General features: G+C 38.3%; 1 protein-coding gene across 6 annotated transcripts in view; it reads left to right on the top strand.

Annotated features, from left to right (window-relative positions):
- The window catches only part of LOC129889509 (ATP-dependent DNA helicase Q-like 2), a 59,492-nt gene that overhangs the window by 20,620 nt on the left and 16,925 nt on the right, over positions 1 to 21,947 (top strand). For 4 of the 6 annotated variants that reach the window (XM_055964826.1, XM_055964828.1, XM_055964824.1 and 1 more), the window contains 4 exons: positions 11,559 to 11,663; positions 11,740 to 11,868; positions 11,952 to 12,074; positions 19,270 to 19,358. In XM_055964826.1, coding sequence (XP_055820801.1) covers positions 11,559 to 11,663; positions 11,740 to 11,868; positions 11,952 to 12,074; positions 19,270 to 19,358 — 446 coding nt within the window. The remainder of the gene's footprint in view (positions 1 to 11,558; positions 11,664 to 11,739; positions 11,869 to 11,951; positions 12,075 to 19,269; positions 19,359 to 21,947) is intronic. The other 2 variants (XM_055964825.1, XM_055964829.1) reach the window with 1 other exon arrangement.

The following is a 21,947-nucleotide window of genomic DNA, read 5'->3' as shown; positions in this document are numbered from 1 at the left end:
TATGAAAAAATAGTCATTGGAAAAATGGCACGGTGCTACACAAATCAAATATGAGAAAGTAGTCACCGGAATGATGCACGGTGCTACACAAATAGATATGAGAAAGTAGTTCGAAAAAATGTGCGGTACTATGCAAATTAAATATGAAAAAGTAGTCACTGAAAAGATGCAAAATGCTACGCAAATTTGGTATAAGAAAATACTCACCGAAAAGATATACGGTGACCCAAAATTTTGCTAACATAATCATTGGCCAGATGGGCGACATATATGAGTAATAGCCCCCCGCCGGCAGCAGAAGCTCTTTAATTCTTACCAAGATCGTAGAGACTCTGATACCATGTGAGAAATATTATTGAATTGTGTAAGAACAATATTACACAAAGACCCTATTTATAGACACTATAAAACAATCATTTTCCAAGTAGAATACTATAAACTATTTATATTTCTATTCCTATTCTAAGTAGGATACTATAATCTATTCTTATTTCTATTCCTATTCTAAGTAGAATTGTGTACACCTATTCCTATTCTAACAACTCTATTTTTAGATATTTGAATTATTTTTAATTGAATCCCTGCACCCGTATCCGTACCTGGATCGGTGTTATCAAATGCAAAAAGCACAAAAATCTCTAAGGTCCATTGGGGCTTTAAGCGTAAAAGGAGAAAAAAACACAAAGATATATGTTTAGTCCAAGACTTATAATTTATAAGCATGAAAGGCAAATATATGAACAAAGAAATTGAAAAATAATTACGACAAAGTGAAATATCAATTGTTTCATGTCGTATCTTCAAAAGAGGTTCATTGGCTAGGAAAAGTACGCCTTAGAACCTTGATGATGACTCTGAAGCGCACATTAAGCGAGACAAAACACTCGACACGTTTTGAGCCTCGTTTCTAAGCTTAAGTGTGCCTTTGATAATGCTGACCTGGATCCACACTCCCAAATCTTAAAATTTAAATCATGTGAGTTTCGACCTCTAGATCCGCACCCATATAAGGCACCCCCGAGTCTGAGCAACTTAGGTATGAGATCCCAAAGTAGATTTTTATGAGTATTTATATGTTAAGTATTCTCATCCTAATTCTTTATCAAAAAGAAAATTATCTTTATCAAAAAGTATCCTCATCCTAATTAGAGATTCTAATTGAAAAATGATTAACTAAAATTGTGTCAAAGTCTTACTAGTTATTGATTAACTAATAATAATCATTAGATTGGATGAGATTACTGTTCGTTGCACAAATAGGTTGATTAAACTGAAATTCCAAATTTTATACCTAGTCCTTTTTGTAATCGTGGAATCCAGGCCAAGTTTGTGCGCATTTCGATTGATTCCATAGGTTACTCGTTACTTGCCAACATAACATGTATCGAGTAACTTTGTCTAGTAAGGCTTCAACAGATTAAAGGAAATCATAGTATTTTTGCCTTTGCTAGGATTTGAACTCGAGCCCTCATGACTTTCAACTCATTTCATTGATTAATGGATCCTTTATCAGTCATTCACTTGCCTTTACTTAAGTAAATTGTACCAACTATAACAATGTACCTTTTGCATGATCGGTTAGAGAGAAAATGGGAACATGCCACATATAACTAGCTTTTTTTATTTATTATGAAAATCTAAAGGATATATAGTAACTAGGTTGGTTGGACTTGAATAGATTTCCTTCATATATCATTAAAATGACAACGCTAACATAAATAGATGAACAATGAGCAACAAACTTATAACTCGGGAACACTATTAAAAGACAAGATGACAAAACATTGAGAGAATAAAAATAAAAGTATTTAATGCTCAATCAACATCTTAAGGATGCCCATCATTCTCTTCACCAGCATTTCCATTGCTATCATTGGCACCAGTTTCAGTCGCAACATTCCCATCTCTAAGTTTCTTCAGTTGTTTCTTCAATTCGTCAAGTTTAGTTTGCAGAAGATTAAACAAACCTTCAATTTGTTTGCTTTTTCCCTCAACAAGTTGGTTGAAGAGGTTCTCCATTTCCTTCTCCTCAGCCGTTTGCTTCATTTTCCTAATATATTTGTTTAGAGCATTCACTTTTCCTTGAAGGTAGGTTTCATAGAATAAGAGTTTTTGACTTATATATGTAGATGCCCGAGGGACCATATAATTAAATAATCAAAAGTTGATTGAGATATAATTTGACCAAATTGAGAAATAAACTCATTGCATAATCTGGGTTTTAATGTATTTATTAATTACTTTCCTAATAGATGTTGTTAAAATCTAAAAACTCAATCTTGAATTGGAGAAATAATCACATTTCCATAATGAGTATATTCAGAGTTGGAAAATGCATACATCGGATATGGGATGGGCAATTAGTCTCCTTATGGACTTGGACAATCCTCACCGATGAACTAATTTTTGGAGTTGAGTAGGCCCAATATCCTTTCTTTAACATGGTATCAAAGCAGCCTGACCCATCTCAATTCTTTTTTCATTGATATTGGGCCCCCATATTATATTGTCCACGCTCCCGTTAACAAGGTCTGTAACATGTTGGGGAATGTTAAGAGTCCCACATCAGATATGGTATGAGTCGTTGGTCTCCTTATATGGACTTGAGCAATGCTCATTTTATGAGCTAGCTTTTGGGGTCGAGTTAGCCCCAAGATCCATTATTTAGTAACAACAAATGTAATACCATTTATTCCATATAGAGTAGTTTATAGACTTCGGATTTTCCATCTTAGATGTATTACAATAATGTGCTTATCTAGAAATATGTTTGGCCAGCTCAAAGTTTAGCACAACATGGTCTCTAAAGCTCAACCTTTAACCTAAATTTCATATATAAGTTTGGGAAGCCTACCCTCCTCGCATAAGCAAGTCATGAAATTTTAGACCATAACTTTAATGATAGGATGAAGTTCTATTTTTTTTTAAAAAAAAAAAACTGGTAAGATTGTATTCTTCAGCATTAAGGGCATGCTGGCCACCACCAAAAAGTGTCAATTACAAGTTTCCTATCAAATCTACAATCTGATCTGTATCTACTATACACAGCTGTTTACACCCAAAAAGTAAAGAAACTATACAATTCCATTTGACCTTGTGTATGGAATTGGATCTATCTTCGAAACATCTACCATTCCTTTCCTTCCAAACTAACCACCATATACATGATGATATTAACCTCCACCATCTCCTCCGACTCTTCCTGCCTCCTCTCCTTACCCAGCTCTTCAACAACTCTGATGTACGTTCTGGCATTGTCCAATTCAGATTTGAAATGCTAAGGATCATATTTCAGATTTGAGCAGTGAAATTGCAATGCAAGAATAAGTGGCTGTTAGTTTCACCTGTCAAATTGCATAAAAGTACCTAGGGACCACCTGTCTTCCTTTCTTCTGAAGTACTTCCTGTGTTAAACATGCTCTCTTTATCACTAGCCAAGTGAAACATTTCACTTCTGTAGGGATATCCCCCTTCCAGAAATAGTTCCAGTGGTGTTTTGGTCTCCTAGCCATCACCTGGAGGCCTCTTCTGTAAGCACTATTGACTGAGAAGAGGCCATCTTTGCTGCGCTTCCACAACATCCTGTCGGTGGCATTTGTGTTTATGATCACTCCTCCTAGCATCCCTAATAACTCTGCCACCCTTTCCACCTCCCAATCATTGAGAAGTCCTCTAAAAACTAAATCCCAACCTTGTTCAGCCCAGCAGTCATCTACATTAGCATCAGGATTTTCACAAATTTGAAAGAGATTTGGGAAGAGCTCCCTAAGAGGGGGATTGATCTATCCAAACATGCTTCCAAAATTTTGTTTTAGTGCCACTTCCCACCTTGATATATAAATTTGCCTCCATTTGTGGCCACAAGCTTCTAATTGATCTCCATACTCCCACACCATAAGGTTCTGCTGTGTTCTCTGTACACCAAGGGTTTAAATCACCATATTTAGCTATTATCACCTCTTTCCAGAGGGCATTTCTCTCTTCAATGTACCTCCACAGCCACTTCTTCAATAGGCTCTCATTTTGTAGTCTCAAGTTTTTAATTCCCAGTCCCCCTCTGTCTTTGCTAAGGAGAGCAGTTTTCCAGTTTACTAAGCTATAGCCTTTTCCATCCTTATTGCCTTGCCATAGGAATTTTCTCCTTAACTTATCCAGATTTGTCACTACTTTACCTGGGATTGGGAATAGAGACATCACATACGTGGGCAGAGAGTCGAGAACAAAATTTATGAGGATCAATCTTCCTCCAAGAGAAAGATATTGAGCCTTCCATCCAGAAAGCTTCTTTTCAGTTTTCTCCAAAATACCATCCCATATTTCCAAGGCTTTGTGATTACTACCCAATGGCATGCCTAGATACGTGGTAGCAGCTTCCCAGCACTACACCCCAATATACCTGCCACCTGTTGTATCTGAGGTACCTCATTCACAGGGAAGAGGCTACTTTTTCCCCAGTTCACTTTCAGTCCAGAGATTGCTTCAAAAAGTACCAATATAACTGTAATAAAGCTGATCCGTTCTGCTACAGGATCACAAAGGATGATGGTGTCATCTGTATAGAGCATATGACCAATTTCTCATACTTCCCCCCTCTTGCTCCCACTTTGAAGCCTTTGATCCATCTGTTTTGTGTTGCAATCCTCATCATAGCATTAAAGCCCTCCATTGCCAGGATGAACAGGAGAGGGGAAAGAGCATCACCCTGTCTCAGTCCCCTTTCTGATTCAAAAAAACCCACAGGTTCTCCATTTACAAGCACAGAGAACCTGACAGTTTTAATGCATGTGTCAATCCACTTTATCCATTTTCCCCCAAAGCCCATCTGGCTCAGAATATTCAAGAGAAAAGACCAATTTCATGGTCAAAGGTCTTTTGTATCAGTTTGCACATTAAACCAGGGCTTTCTTCCTTCATTCTGGAATCAATGCATTCACTAACTATGAGTGCAGCATCCATGATTTGTCTCCCCTTCACAAAAGCCATCTGATGTTTGTTGATCAATTTATCCAACACTTGTTTCAATCTTTCAGCCAACAGCCTAGCAATGAGTTTGTAAACATCCCCTACTAAGCTGATTGGTCTAAAATCCTTCAAGTTGGAGGTTTCAACTTTCTTTGGAATTAAGGCAATAAAAGTTGCATTAAAACTCTTTAAAGACTTGATTGGAGTGAAAAAACTGAATAGTTTTGAATCTTCCTTCAATTGGGTCCAGAAAGTTTGGGAAAACACCATTGGGTATCCATCAGGGCCTGGTGCTTTCTCTTTTGCACATAAGTTTAAGCTTCCCAAAATTTCCTCCTCCTCGAAAGGTCTCTGCAACCACACCTGCTCCTCTTCAGTGATCCTTGAAACATCCAATATTCTTTGATCAGGTCTCCATACTTCAGTCTCCTTATAAAGGTTTTTATGGAATTCCTGCACTGATTCTTTAATCCTGCTTTGATCCTTAGTGATTTCACCCTCCACCTCCAGTTGTTCCATTGAGTTGAACCTTTTATGAGAGGTTGCAATTTTGTGGAAAAATTTAGTAACTTTGTCCCCTTGTTTTAGCCATTGGATTCTAGATCTCTGTTTCCAGGCTTTCTCTTCCTGCTTTGCCATTTCTTCAAATTCCATACCCAAATGAGTCTTCTGTATCGATGATCTTAGGCCTCCTAAAATAATGCTCTCAGGCACATCCCCTGAGAACACTCTCTCTCCTACTTCCTAGGAGGGAGGTTCATCCCCTTTACCGGTGATCTTAGCTGGAAAAACCTTCTTTTGTCTCTGAGCCACCATATTCGGTGGTAGGTGGGTTCACTGGAGGAAATTCAAACATTGATTGGGCAAGATCAAACTGGAAAGAACATGCATGTGACAAGGAGGTGGGTTCTTTTAAGTCTTACAACCTACAAATGGGACAAAAGAACAAATCAAAAAAATTGATTGGGCAAGATGCAGCCCAAGTCATTTTTTAATGATCTGGTAGGCCCAAAGACTGATTTTTTCTTTGACCCTCTTTCTGAAGAAGAAAACAGACAGAACTCAAAGAATAACTCACCAGTGACGGAGTCTTCCAAGCAGAAGGAAGACGAGAACCACAGAATAACAGATTCCAACACACTAATTACAGTTACGCAAAGTACGGCAACGCCGGAATATATGGGAATTGTGGTCAGCAATGATGTAACTGGTTTGGGGAGTCGAAAGACAACAGAGAAACATGTTATGACCAGGCAAAATGAAACAGATATTGAAGAGTGGGTTGTGGAAGACGCAGAACCAATCCAACAGGACCAATGCTCAATTACACAGAAGGAAAAAGAGACCTCCATGTGGGTGAGATAAAATCTGATCAAATTGTGGAAAATTTTCGGAGTAGACTTCTAGGGCCATGAGGAAGAAACACTGGAATTATTGATGCAAATTGACAGTTGCAGGCAAGCAAGGAAGATGGAAAGTGAATCGATTACCAAAAGACCAAGATACAAAGGGGCTCAAGAACTAAAAAGGCTCACTTTTGATGTCAACACTGGAATTATTGATGCAAATTGACAGTTGCATGCAAGCAAGGAAGATGGAAAGTGAATCGATTACCAAAAGACCAAGATACAAAAGGGCTCAAGAACTAAAAAAGGCTCACTTTTGATGTCAAGTTTAAAGACGATGGGAAAAGGGACAGAGGGAAAGAAGGGAAAGTGTTACAATGAAGATAAAACTAGTAACATGGAATGTTTGGGGCCTAAACAGTGGGGATAAAAGAAGGCTCTTGAAGAGTTTAATTTACAACTGGAATGTAGACATTGTCTGTCTTCAGGAATCAAAGTTAGAGGGGGAAGTAAAAGATTTGATGAAAGAAATTTGGGGTGGGAGATGGGTGAAGCATGCTTGTCTACAAGCTAGGGGAATCCTGATGCTTTGGGACAGTAGGTCTTGGAAGGGGGAGATTCTGGAAGTTGGATCCTATACTCTGACATGTAGGTTTGAGGCTCTACGGCAGGATTTCAAGTGTCACATTACAGAAGTGTATGCTTCAAACTGTAGAATGAAAAGAGAACATGTATGGGAGGAATTGGGTGCTGTCAGAAGTCTATTTGAAGTGCCTTGGGCCATTTGTGGAGATTTCAATGTCATAAGGTTCCCATCTGAAAAAATAAATTGCAGAAGAAGAACCCCAGCTATGAAGGATTTCTCTGATTTCATCGAAGATATGGAGCTGGTGGACTTTCAACTGGAGGGAGGGAATTATACTTGGTTTAAAGGAGATAGGACTAATGTTGCCTCCCGAATTGACGAAATTCTTTATCCAAAGAGTGGGATGACAGCTTCAAGAAAATCAACCAGGTTAGGTTGCAGAGATTGGTTTCTAATCACAATCCCATGGCATTACAATGTGGTGAATGGGAGCAAACCAAATCATATTTCAAGTTTGATAACTGGTGGCTGAACACAGATGGTTTTGTGGATAGAGTTAGAGTTTGGTGGGAATCTTTTGATTTTACTGGAAAGCCTGATCACATCCTAGCATGCAAACTGAAAGCTTTAAAAGGCAAGCTAAAAGAATGGAGGTGGTCAACCCTAGGCAATCTGGAATTGCAAAAAACTCAGATTTTGGGACAAATGGCTACCATAGATGCAGTTCAGGAAACTAGACAAGTGACTGAAGATGAATCTATGTTGAAGGCAACTTTATTGATGGATTATGAGGAACACCTTAAAAATGAAGAAATAGCTTGGAGACAAAGATCTAGGGCTCCTTGGCTTAAAGAGGTGGGTAGGAATACCATCTTCTTCCACAAAACGGCCAATGCACATAAGAGAAGCTATATTATTGACGAGTTAGTGATTCAGAATACTACTATACTAGAACCAAAAAGAATTAAGGGGGAGATCATTGATTTCTACCAAAAATGATATTCTGAAACCCTTGAAAATAGACCTGCAAGCAACCTAATTTATTTTCCAGTGATTACTGAAGTTGAGAGAGAATCTCTTCAAGGGGAATTTATAGAACAAGTTCTCTCATGTTTGAAATTGTGCCATGGACAAAGCACCTGGTCCAGATGGTTTCACAATGGGTTTCTCCATCAAATTCTGGGATGTCCTGAAAAAGGACATTATGGAAACTCTCAAGAATTTCCATGCGCATGGAATCTTTGAGAAAAGTTTTAATGCCACTTATATTGCACTAATACCAAATAAGACGGTAGCAAAGGAGCTGAGATATTTCAGACCAACCAGTCTCATTGGTAGTGTGTATAAACTAATCTCTAAGGTTCTAACAGAAAGATTGAAGAAAGTAGTAGACAAGTTGGTGGATGTCCACTGGATGGCTTTCATTAAAAAGGGACAAATAATGGATGCCATCTTGATTGCTAATGAAGTGGTGGACTCGAGAATTACTCAAGGAAAGGCTGGAATACTTTGTAAGTTGGACATTGAAAAGGCATATGACCATGTTAATTGGGAATATTTACTGAAAGTGCTTTCATGTATGGGTTTTGGGAGGAAATGGATCAAATGGATGAGATTTTGCATCTCCACTGTCAGATTTTCAGTTATGATCAATGGGTCACCTGAAGGATTCTTCCCTGCCCAGCGAGGTTTGAGACAAGGTGATCCTTTGTCTCCTCTTCTTTTCATTATTGCTATGGAGGGTTTGAACAACATGATCAAGGTTGCAAGAAGTAATGAGTGCCTTAGAGGTTTTGAGGTGGCAATCAACTCAAACTCTAATTCAAATGTCAACATGGAAGTCACACACCTCCAATATGCTGTGACACACTAATTTTTTTTGATGCTGAGGAAAGTCAATTACTAATTTTGAGAACAGTTTTGGTTTTGTTTAATGGTGTTTCTGGCTTACATATCAACAGGAGTAAGAGTATGTTGTTTCCAATCAATAAGGTTACTAACATTGTAGAACTGTCTTGGATTTTGGGAGGTGAAGTAGGGTCTTTACCTATAACATATCTGGGAATGCCCTTAGGAGCCAAGTGAGTCATTAAACATCTGGAGTTCTGTGGTTGAGAAGTGTGAAAAGAAGCTATCCAGATGGAAATCTCAATATCTATCCCTAGGAGGTAGAGTCACTCTTATAAATTCTGTGTTGGATGCCCTTCCAACATACATGATGTCCATCTTCCCCATTCCAGATGGAATCATTCAGAGATTGGATAAGGTGAGAAGGGATTTTCTCTGGAAAGTTAATAAGGAACATGGCTTTACAGTATTCCACTTAGTGAAGTGGAAAAAAGTCCTCTGTGGGAAGAAACATAGGGGTTTGGGTACAAGGAATCTAAAGTTACAAAGCAAAGCCCTTAGATTAAAATGGCTCTGGAGGTACTCCCAAGAGCCTCAAGCCTACTGGAGCAAGGTCATCAAAGAAAAATATGGAGATGAGGACATGTGGATGACAAAGGAGGTCCTTACTCCATATGGTGTTAGCCTCTGGAGATCTATTAGAGTACTTTGGCTTTTTTTTTTTGGAAGAATCACACTGTTATCAAGGTAGGAAATGGTTACAAGACTTCTTTCTGGGAAGATAAATGGTTGGGATCAAATAGTCTAAAGGGGTCGTTTCCTCTGATGTATGGGGTGGCAGTCCAACAGCAATTGCATATTGCAGATTTATGGACAGAACAAGGGTGGGACATCCAATTTAGAAGGAATTTCAATGACTGGAGATTGATACAGTTGCTGAATTCTTCAGAGTGCTAGAGGAGTTTAAAGGCATAACTGATGAAGCAGATAGATTATGGTGGAATATGGACAACAAAGGTATCTTTAAGGTTAGTTCTGCCTATAAGTTTTTGAACCAAAGAAATCAACAGCCACAACAGTGGCCATGGAAGCATATTTGGAAGGTGAAGATACCTTTAAAAGTTGTCTGTTTCACTTGGCTATTGGCAAGGGAAGTTGTTTTAACTCAAGAAAACCTTAAGAAAAGGAAATTTTCCCTCTGTTCCAGAAGTTACCTCTGTGGTGAAGAGGGTGAGACAGTCAGTCATCTATTTCTTCAGTGCAGGATTATATCTCCGCTTTGGAGGATTTTTGCAGCCTCAGGGGTATTGTTTGGGTTATGCCCAACAAAATCACACAACTATTATATAGCTGAGAGGAGGCTGGAGCAGGAGCTGCAGACAGAGATAGATGGAGAATTGTCCCAGCCTGTATTTGGTGGACAATTTGGAAAGAAAGGAATTCTAGATGTTTTGAGGACAAAAATTGTGATCTACAAAAGATCAAGTTAAACTGCATTAAGCTTTTTTGTTTTGATGTAAACAGATGTACTTAGAAGATACTGAGTCAATCATTGATATCCTAGGCTCTTGTTAGGATTGCTGATTTAGTTTTTTATTTTTGACATACTGTAAATATGGTTTTCAGTACAACCTATGTACTGTCCTTGTCAATATACACAAATGTTATCTTCTCAAAACAAAATTATTCTTCTGTATCAGCTCATCATCAGTGAGTAGCCTCTGTTCCTGCGGTGATGGTATAAATGGGTGGTAAAAGGGTGGCAGTTGTTTAATTAATTAGGTGGGATGGGGCAGGTTAAAAGAGGGAAATGGGTAATTTTAGATTGATTTAGGTGATTCCATCCCCTTAAGGGGTATTTTTGAATACTTGGTAGTGACAGGGTATATTTCTCTCTATAGTATAACAAAGCACAAAGTTAGCTAATAGACAAAAGTAGAGGGGTACTTTTGACCCTTTCCCTTTAATAAAAAGTACTTTGAATTAGCGGGTGTGTGTTAGAATGTCAGGTGTCAGTGTTAGAATATTAGAGTATTAGAATAGGCTTGCCTTATATTCATCAAGTCTCCAATAGTATCTACTTATCTTTTATTTCTCACTATAAATAACTCTGGTCCGACTAATTTGCTAGTTACATTTTTAATTAGTATAATTACTTGAATTTTGAGGATGTACCTTTGTTTGTACCCAAGGGTGTGGCCTAATGGTCAATGAAGTTGTTGAGAATCATGAGGTCTTAGGTTCAACTCCCAATGGAGACTAAAAACACTAGGTGATTCTTTCCATTTTTCCTAGTCTTGATGGACAGAGTTACCTGGTACCCATTGCTGGTGGGAGGTGAACGGTATCCCGTGGAATCAGTCTAGGTGCACGGAAGCTAGCTTGGACACCACGGTCATTAAAAAAAAAGGATGTACCTTTGTTTGTCATTATCTTTGTGCTGACATACCTCAGTAATATTTTCAACTTTACCTATCAAAAAAATAATTACCTTAAGTTTTGATGTATACCGTTTTAGTTTCACATTCTGTATCCTAGTGACTTGAGTCTTGCAGAACTGTTGCAAATCTTGTAAATCTTATTGTTTCATAAATAGCTATAATAGAAAGCTGTTGTCAACTGCAAAATGAAACTTTGATGATTGAAAGACAGTGGAGTAATTCTATTTCATGGATAGAATTCCTTAGTTCTTCAATAGGGAATTATCCCCAAGCTGTCTGAGTATAATCTATAGCAGCAGTAGTAGTGAAGAGATATGACATTACTTGGAACTACATGTCAACTTATGCCAATTACTTTGCTCAAATTGCTTGCAGGAGGCACATTGCTGTAGCCAGTGGGGCCATGATTTCCGTCCAGATTACAAGAATCTTGGTATATTAAAGACTCAGTTTCCTAATGTTCCTGTGGTTGCTCTAACAGTATGTATTAACTCATAGCTTCAAGAGAAAAAATGTCCTTTGTTTAATTTGTCGATTAGTAATTTCTGAACAGCAGCTGGACTTGGATCTTTTATTCCAGGCAACCGCAACAAAGAAGGTACAGGATGACCTGATGGAGATGCTTCATATTCCAAGATGCGTTAAGTTTGTTAGTTCAGTGAACAGACCAAATCTTTATTACATGGTATAGCTGTAAAAGTAAAGTAAAATTATAACAGTTGCTGCAGTGGGCATCTTATATTTCAAGCTATTTGATCCATTTTGCAGGTACGTGAGAAGTCATCTATAGCAAAGACAGTGATTGATGAAATTGCTGAATATATTCGAACATCATATCCAAATAGTGAATCTGGGATAGTTTATTGCTTCTCCCGAAAAGAGTGTGAACAGGTACAGTGCACTAGCTCTGTTGTGTAAGACTCCATCTTGTGCGTTAATTTTATCTGCAAACATGGTGTTAACTGCACTTGGGAACATACATGTAATGGTGCTTGATTGGATGTGCTATAGTTTTACAGAGTATTCTGTGCTAGAAGTTCACTGCTTGGTTATCTAACAGGAATTCTTGAGATCTGGATGTTGCTTAGATGAACTATTCCATTGACTATAGAAATTCCCAGGGAATCATTAGAGGAATGTTTCCGATAAAAATTGTTTGTTCTTGCATATCCCTACTGTTTTTCCAAATTAATCCCGTGGATAATTATAGAGCATATAACCACCCAGTGAAAACTCTTATCATTTCTTCCATGGAATAGGTCGGTCAATTGTGATCAATTGGTGGTGGTTCAAGTTTAGCGAGATTTTTTGTTCAGAATCTTTTATGGTTCAATAAGGATGCAACTCATGCATGATTTTCTTTTGAGTGGTAGGAGGCAGCGTGAAAGGATCATATTGTTAACTACTTATCAAAAAAAAGGATAATGTATTTTATCTTGACATCCTTAACTGAGTTGGTTTTAGCCCGGGGTATGTTTAGTGTTCAACATCTAATATGCAAGCCATGAAGTTAATCATATAGGTGTGTGTATCCTCTTTCAATACCCTTTGTTTTGTTAGACTAGTATATGGTGCATGTCTTGTTTATGAAGAGAACTTGGGTTTCTGATGTTCTTTTCTTGTGATGTACTTGCATATAATTTGACTTTCCCTTCTTTGAAATCCTTATGTTTATCCTTTTGCTATAAAATAAATATATTGGCTGGAGGTGAAGAGGTGAGGGAAGTGGCGGGGAGTTGCGTGGGAGACAAAGCTCCAGCGCTAGCTGGATTCACTTAAGCTTTCTTCCAACAATGTTAGAGGTTAGTTAAAGGTGAGTTTTTGGAGACTATTGCAGAATTCCAAGAAACAGGGGAGTTTGAGAGAAGTGTTAATGCTTCATGTGTTACCATACTGCTTAAGAAGGAAGGAGCGATGAGTATTAAGGGATTATAGGCCTATTAGTTTGGTAGGAACATCTATATGATTATTTCTAAGGTACTTTATAACATACTATAAAAGATTTTGGATGAGATGGTGTCCACTTCTCAAAATGTTATTGTGGGAGGAAGACAATACTGTATGCAACATTGGTGATGAATGAAGTGGTCGAGTCCAGAAAGAAGAAAGGTGAGCCGGGAATTTTGTGCAAGCTGGACCTGAGAAAGCTTTACGATCATGTGAACTGGGATTTCCTGGATTTAATTATGATGGAGATGGGTTTTGGGACAAATGGAGGGGGTGGAATAAGTTTTGCATTTCTACTGCTAGATTGCCTATCTTGGTGAATGGGTCTGTCCACATGGCTTCTTTGGAAGTGAGAGTTTGAGACTGGTGTGATCCTCTCTCCAATGTTATTCGTCTTGGTGATGGAAATTTTGGGCAAGAAGATGAATATGTCGGTTCTTGGAGGTCTATTGAAGGGTTTTGGTGTGGGCACAATACTGTGAAGTTATACATCTCTTATTTGCAGATGAGACCTTGGTCTTTTGTGATGCATAAATGACCCAGCTAGATCACTTGAGACATTCTTAAGTGGTTCTAGATTGTGTCAGGCTTTGAGATTAATCTCAGAAAATGTGAGATCACATTGGTGGGTAAGTGAAAATATCGAAGAGATCGCGTATATGCTAAATTGCAAGGTGGGTACTTTACTGACTACTTACATGGGGTTACCATTGAGTGCTTCAAGCAAAGATCTTGGAGTGTGGAATCCGATGATTGAGTAAAGAAGCGGCTAGTGGGATGACAAAAGCTATTGATGGAGAGGCCTGCTTACTCGCTAGATACTAAAGAAAGTCATTGCATTCTACCTCAGATTAAGAGAACAGTTGATTGATTGGATTACCAATGGATTCAGTCTGATCAACATGAACATTCCTTGGTTTACCATGTAGAGAGGAGCACACATCACGGGTATGGCCTGATTTGTTACAATGGCCACACCTTGACTGAGGTTTCGCATGGCGGCTTCCATGGTAATTTCCAGTTTTAGATGCTAGAACATAAGTTTCTGCTGGTGTTACTAGATGACTAAACAACATAAGTGGGGCAGCTAGTCGTAGTAATCGAGTGAACAGGTCATCCACAACAGGAACAACAGAGCTAGCCAAAATTTGGTCTAGCACCAAGTCAAGATCAAATGGAAGTCCAGCAAGTGTAACAACAATAAACATATTCTCACGTTGCTCCAATCGTTTTTCAACACTATTAGTCACATTATAAAAGCGGAAGATGTCATTTGTGTATAGCCAACGAGCCTTTCTCCAAACTAGAAAGCAAGTTTGGAACAGTCGTAACAATGACATTAACTTCGAATCAATAGATGTCCACAAAAGACTACACAATTAAGCATCGATCCTTTCCCATTCGATGCTATCTTCTTACAGTAATATACTTAGCCTGTTTAGCCAAGAGGTCCTAAACACCTAGTCCCTTAGACCAAGATAAGTAGTTTGCATTACCTCAAGGGTTCTGTGCTGATGGAATGGATCGGGTTGCTGGAAACCATAGGTTTAGAGCATAAATATCTGACCCGAGAAACATAATGATGGGTCAAAGCAAAAATTTAACTAAATATCAAGTATATGATGATGTAGATATTATCTGAATGAAATTTGCCTGGGTTTGAGACTGTTTGAGTCTGACAAACTGAAGCAGTCATCGGAAAATCAAATCTGGTCACCGGAAAGTGTTCGGAATCAGGAGATACCTATATGGGTAGCCTCGGCATGACCAGTCGACTCTACTGAAAAAGAAATGTGCCCGGTAAAGTGCTCACACGCCTCGTTGAATTCCGCCTAGTCTGATCGGCATGTGAGTTGAAGCTTTTAAGCTGAGTTTGATTGCAACACCTTCGGAAATGAAAAAATCTCATTTGACAGCCATAAAAGGTTGCTGGAAAAATTTTCGAAAAAATATGAGTTGAAGCTTTTAAGCTGAGAAAGACTACAAATGCTCTCAGGCACATTCCCCAAAAACTCTCTCCTACTTTCTAGGAGAGAGAGAACCCTCTTTTCCGGTAGTTCGCATGAAATCTACCATTTTCTTCCAAAAGCTACCCTTTTCTTTCTTGTATTCTCCACTCTTTTTCTGCAGCTGTGGGGGAAAAGAGGATATATTTTAATGCTCGCTTCAAATCCTTTGACATAACCAAATGGAATGCTGAGGGTTCTGTTTGGTATAAGTGGGTGGAGAGAAGTAGAGGAATGATGAGAAGAACAACTATAAGCATCAAGGCAGTGGACTGGGATTTGCTCACTGCTTAGAGAGCATCCACTGATAATAAGAAGAATATAAGGAGATGGAGGTTTGCTGATAGAAAGGAGGAATTTTTCTGTACTAGAAAACATAATGAATACGGGAGATATATGAGCATTACTGCTTCGAATCCTGGGGAAAGATCTGTAATCATCATTCTAGAACCAGTCTTAAATGCTGGATGGTACGATTTAGCATTTAAGATTGGAAACTTCATTAAATGGCACAAAGGACCGGTACCAACGATCCTATCAAGAGCTACAGATTCCAAATATCCTTATGCAAAGGCTGTGAGAGACAACAAATGGCTTACTAAAAGTCATAGAGAAACAGAGATGGCAGGGAAATCAAACAAGCAAGAGGATGGGCTATTGAGCAGGTGCCTTGTAGGATGTTTGGAAAAGGCCAGCAAAGAAACACCTTCCTTATCCGAGATTAGAAGATGGTCATCCTCTGAATGGAAGAAGACATTTGGACTCAATATTTTATGAGCTATATGGCAATATGTTCCTCTTCGAATTTCCTAATAAATTCATGGTGGAACAAACCTTTCAAGGCTAGTGGAAATGGAAAAACCTAGTTTTCAACTTAGAATGGTGGAGTCCAACCTTAGGTTGTGCCAATCTCCATGGAAGTTAAAAAAACATGGATCAAAATTATAGGAGTCCCTCTTCATCTTTGGTCACGACTACCAAAATTAGGAAAAGGAAGAGTTTTACTTTTGCCTAATTTACAAGTAGAACAATTAAAGGAAGAAGCTGAAAATTGTTTTTTATTTCCCAATAAAGCAGAATTTTATAAATGAGACAACACAATATAATTTGGATGTCCTAGACATTTATGCCAAACCTCAAGTCTTACTAGTTGTAGAAGTACAAGCAAAAGAGAGAATACGAGGAATGGAAAAGTGTATAGGAAACAATCTTCCAACTTTAGGACCCTTCCCGATTATCATCCCCGGTACTTGATCCTGCACAAGGCAATCATTACGAGAAAAATTCACATCACAATTGTTATCTACCAATTGACCAACTGAAATAAGACTAGTGGAGAGCTTTGGTGATGCAAAAACATTCTTGAATGTTTCAGTAATATCCCCAATCTTGGTAATGGGTAAATTACTACCATTGGCAATCTGAATTTGTGAGGGACCGTTATACTCACGAACATTTTTTAGCACACTAATTGAGTTGGTCATATGATTGGAAGCGCCAGAATCAACAAGCCAAAAATTAGATGTAATATTGTTACCTTGTAGCCTAAAAGCTGAAAAGGCCGACATAATCAATTGTTGTACCATTTCAGGAGTAAGAGCTTATCCAGTCGCTGGAGTAGCAAATTGATTGTTACTTCCCAATGAAGATGAGTCATCAGAAGTGGGGCCATTTATCCCTGCTTGAAAGGCATTAATCCTGCAGTTTTGAGGATGTGTGGGACACTCCCTGATGATATGCGACGCTTACATTAATTACAGTTCTTCTTACCACAATTGCTAGCAATATGATCATATTCTTTGCAACTATAGCATTGAATTCGGTTCATATCCCTGCCCTTTCATTTTCCTTGAGCAGCAGCTGCAACATTGTTAATGTTTTCTTGCTTGAAAGCGTTTGTGTGAAAAGGTGTTGCTCTTCACGAAGTAATTTCCTAAAACAGATATCCAAGGAGGGAGACGGATCACGATTCATCAAGTTAGGGCGAACATTCTCAAATTCAAATCGTAATTTCATCAAAAATTGATCTCTCTTGCTTTGCTCATGAACTGCTTGAATTACAGATAGAGATTCAACGGGTATTTTAGCATAAACAATATCAGTAAATTCAGACCGCAAGGTCTGAAATCCAGAAAAATAATCCTGAACAGAGACCTCCTTGAGAGTAATTAGCAATTTTATGCTCTAGCTGAAAGCGTCTTGCGCTATTGTCTTGATGTAAACCTTTTGTAAGTAATCCCACATGGCTTTTGCAGTCTTGTATGGCCTGAGATTAATGCCAATAAGAGGGTCAATTGACCATAAAATCCATGTCATCACCCGAGCATCTTTGACCTACGATCAGTAGGAGCATGATCACTTCCATCTATATGGCCCCATAATACTTTTCCGGTGACAAATAGTTGAAACTGAAACTCCCAGGAAGAATAATTCTTCCCGGTGAAACGAACATTGAAGGACTCAAAATTGATGCGAAGTCATGTTCTTACAACAACAAAAATACAAGAGAATAACCAAGACCAAGAGCCCTAAACGTTTAGGACTAACTGTTGACGAATAATCAAGAAAACCAAAACTTTCAACAAAAATTGAAAGGGATCACAAATAAAGGACACAAGAAGACCAAAACTTTCAATTTTTTTTTGAAAGGAATCACAAATGAGTGACTTGAAGAATCAAAGCATTAGGCTCTAATATCATGTCAAGTTTGCTGAATGAGTACTTTCAAATGGAGAGTTCTTCCATTAAATAGAAAGAATTCTGATTTGCATGCCCAAAAATCTGCTATTTATACCCCTAAAATATCTGCTTTTCCTATTATAATCTCTCTAAAAATGTGCTTCATTAATGCCTGATATCTCCTACATATGGAAAGCATTTGACACCATAATTATACAAATATCTAGAGCTATTACATAGTTATGTACAACTAGTAGAATCTGTCCACCATGCTAACAATGAGGTCCCTATTTACATAGAGGATTGTATCTCTTTTGTTGTGAACCATATTTTGGTGTAGGTTCTCTTCTTTTTGGTATACGGCTTGTATACGAGGTTTCCCCATTTGTTAATAACATTATTTACCTTATCAAAAACAATAAATTGGTGGAAGTTTTCTCCTCTTTTGGATCTTAATGATAGAAAATCAAATAATCTCACAACCCACTTAAGCTTCTATCAGTAATGCTACTCTTTTAGCTCTTCACACTCTACTACTTGCTTTTTTGCTTCCTTCAAATTTTCACTTGCAAATCCTTCTTATTACACCTAATGTGATTACAACCTTACCCACGTACTTCTGTTATTTGGAAAAGGCAAAAGTTCAAAAGAAGTAAAGAAACTCACTTGGTTTTGATATATGAGAGATACCTATTATTCACAAAACCATAGTTCCAATCGTTGTGCAAAAAGGAGCAACAAGGTTTTTTCTCATTGCGTTTGGATAGATAATTACGGTAGATATAATGTGGATAATCTGGGAATGTTCTGTTGTTCTACTTTTACTTGGTAAAACATTGTGGTTTTGGTCACACGACGAACAGTAATATTCTACAGGGAGATGCATAACTGGTCCAGATATGGTCTATTGGTTAGAGTATAACGCCAGAACCCTGGAACACCCGGAGCTGATTATCTTTTTGACTGGTCTGGCAGCTCTCGCAGAAAACAAAATTGGCTTATGACATTGCCTTCCACATTTTAATTATGAGTGGTATGAACCAGTCAAATATGTTCCTTTTTATTAAGAGAGAGAGAGTGAAATAAAGAAGGGGTTAGATGAGGTTTTCTTATAACGCAGTAATTAGTCTAGTGTCGCTGCAAGATGAGAACTACAGCAATGTTTAGTAATGTTAATCCTTCCAGGAATGTGTTTTTATCTATTAGCTTTGCAACATCTACTGTATATGGCGGTTAACAATTACCTAGTCTTGCCTCACGGCAATTTGGTCGGTAATTGACGATATAATAACGTTATAGGGTTGTAGGTAAATAGCAAGTAATTCTTGTGTTCTTTTTTATTGCTTTTTCTGATTCACATCATATTTGCATTGTGTTGTTTTGATTCTACTTTGTTGTTATTATTTCATCTCAAACTTTTTTGTTTCACCTTCTTATTTGATGACAAACTGTAGGTTGCACAAGAATTACGTGAAAGGGGAATTTCGGCTGATCACTATCATGCGGATATGGATGTAAATGCTCGTGAGAGAGTTCATCTAAGGTACAAAAATTTTCTTTTGATATTTCTGTCTGCTCATTCTATATATACAACTACCTTTTTGCTGCAATTATTTATGAATATTGTCTTTGCAAACGGGTGCTTTGGTTACCTATATAGTGATTTCCTTTGCTGCCTTTTTTAAATAAAGTGGTGAATTTTATTATTGTGAGGGAAAAAACTCCTGTATACCAAAAAGTAGAAAACCTACTACAACGATATGGTTTTAAATGCATGACACTCATTCTTCTAGACATAAAGGAACTTCATGGGTGCACTAAAAGGAAATAAGCCAAATATATAAGGATTTTTTTTTGAGAAGGGCAATGTTGTATTCCTCATCATTAAGATATGCTAGAGACCTCCAAAAAAAATATATCAGGAAAATTCCCATGTAAACTATCACTCCCAAGCCAGTTGTCCTTAGAAAGACTGAAAGAAAGGGCAGCCCGGTGCACTTAAGCTCCCGCTATGCGCAGGGTCCGGGGAAGGGCCCGACCACAAGGGTCCGTTGTACGCAGCCTTACCTTGCATTTCTGCCAGAGGTTGTTTCCAAGGTTGTGTCCTCTTTAGTAGCTTAAGCTTTTAGATTTGGATTTTCACACATTGAACTATGGTAGTAGAGTTCATAGAGGTCCTGGATCCAAGTTTCACCACCACCCATTACTAAAAAGCTATGTTCCTCGGACTCTCCAATAATGTTACCGCACTCGTGCCAGATCCTTCAAAAATGTACTGCTTTTGAAGGATCCAACATGTATCCGTCTACATTTTTGAAGAGTCCGAGCAACATAGCTAAAAACAATTTCACATGCATGACCCATGAAAAAAAAATCAAGTTAGCATGTGGGGGTGTATTGAAGATATAATTAAGTAAATAAAAGTGTACCCTTCGAATAGTTTAAACATTCACATACTTTAGCAGTTAAGTATCTTACATTGGTTGAGGGAATGAGATGTCTCGTTATATGATCTTGGACAATTGTCACCTACTACCGTTTGAGGCTGAACCCAAAGTCTATTTTCTTAATGTGGTATTATAGTCGTGTCTATTTAGCCTTCATATCTTAATGTGGTATTACCTTGAACATCATCCTCGAAAGTCACGAATAGATGAGGATTTTTAGCCTTCATATCTTCTTCAGCTTTCCGTGTTGCCTCTTCAACAAATTGATCTCGCCATAGGACTTTGACAGATGCCACTTCCTTAGTTCTTAATTTGTGAACTTGATGATCAAGAATCTGGACTGGAATCTCTTCATAACTCAAACTCTCTTTCACCCCAATGCTCTCAGTCGGGACAACAAGTGAAGGATCTCCCAAACACTTCTTAAGCATAGAGATGTGAAACACGGGATGAATAGCTGCTAATTCTGGGGACAAGTCCAATTCATAGGCTACGTAACCCTCTTCACAATCTGATAAGAACCAATGTAGCGGGGACTAAGCTTCCCTTTCTTTCCAAATCTAATCTCACACCCTTCATGGGTAAAACTTTTAAGTATACCCAATCGTACACTTCGAACTCCAAATCTCTCCTCCTAACATCAGTGTAGGATTTCTGGCGACTCTGAGCAGTCCTCAACCTCTCTTGGATGGTTTTCACCTTCTCCGTAGCTTGGTGAACCAAGTCTGGTCCAATCAACTCAGCTTCACCAACTTCGAACCAACCAATTGGTGATCTATATCTTCTCTCATATAGAGCTTCATAAGTAGCCATTTGAATACTCAAATGGAAGTTATTATTGTGTGCAAACTCAATAAGAGGTAAATGATCATTCCAATTACCTTTGAAGTTGATGACACAGGCTCTCAACATATCCTCCAAAGTCTGTATCGTACGTTCTGCCTGGCCGTCTGTCTGCTGATGAAAAGCAGTACTAAGGTTCACTCTTGAACCCAAACCCTTCTAAAACGACTTCCAAAACTGAGTAGTGAATTGAGCTCCCCTATCTGAGATGATAGACAAAGGAACTCCATGCAGTCTAAAAATCTCTCTAAGATACAGTTTGGCATAATTCTCTGCGGTGTCCGTAGTCTTAACCGGCAAGAAATGAGCCGATTTGGTCATCCTATCCACAATCACTCAAATAGAGTCATGTTGTTTGCGGGTTCGCAGTAAACCGATAATGAAGTCCATGTTGATCATCTCCCACTTCCATTCCGGGATCTCTATATTTTGAGCCACTCCACAAGGCCTTTGGTGCTCAACTTTAACTTGTTGGCAGTTCGGGCATTTGGACACAAACTCTGCTATATCTCTCTTCATTCCACTCCACCAGAATACTTCGCTCAAGTCGTGGAACATCTTTGTCGAACCTGGATGGATGGAATACCTGGAATTATGGGCTTCTGCCATGATTCTCTCTCGAATGTCATCAACACTTAGAACACATAATCTTCCTTCTTATCTCAACACTCAGTTTCTCCCTTTGGCAAAAGCCATTACCTTCTGCTTGTGAACCTCGTATTTCAGTTGAAGGAGAATGGGGTCCTGATCTTGCTTTCCTTTCACCTCTGCAACTAGAGATGATTCAGCTCCATTCTAGACTATTGTACCGCCCTCACTAGAGTCAATAAGTTGAACTCTCA

Source organism: Solanum dulcamara, chromosome 5 (genome assembly GCF_947179165.1).
Source record: "Solanum dulcamara chromosome 5, daSolDulc1.2, whole genome shotgun sequence".
Classification (NCBI taxonomy): Eukaryota; Viridiplantae; Streptophyta; class Magnoliopsida; order Solanales; family Solanaceae; genus Solanum; species Solanum dulcamara.
This window is presented reverse-complemented; position numbering and strand designations above follow the sequence as displayed.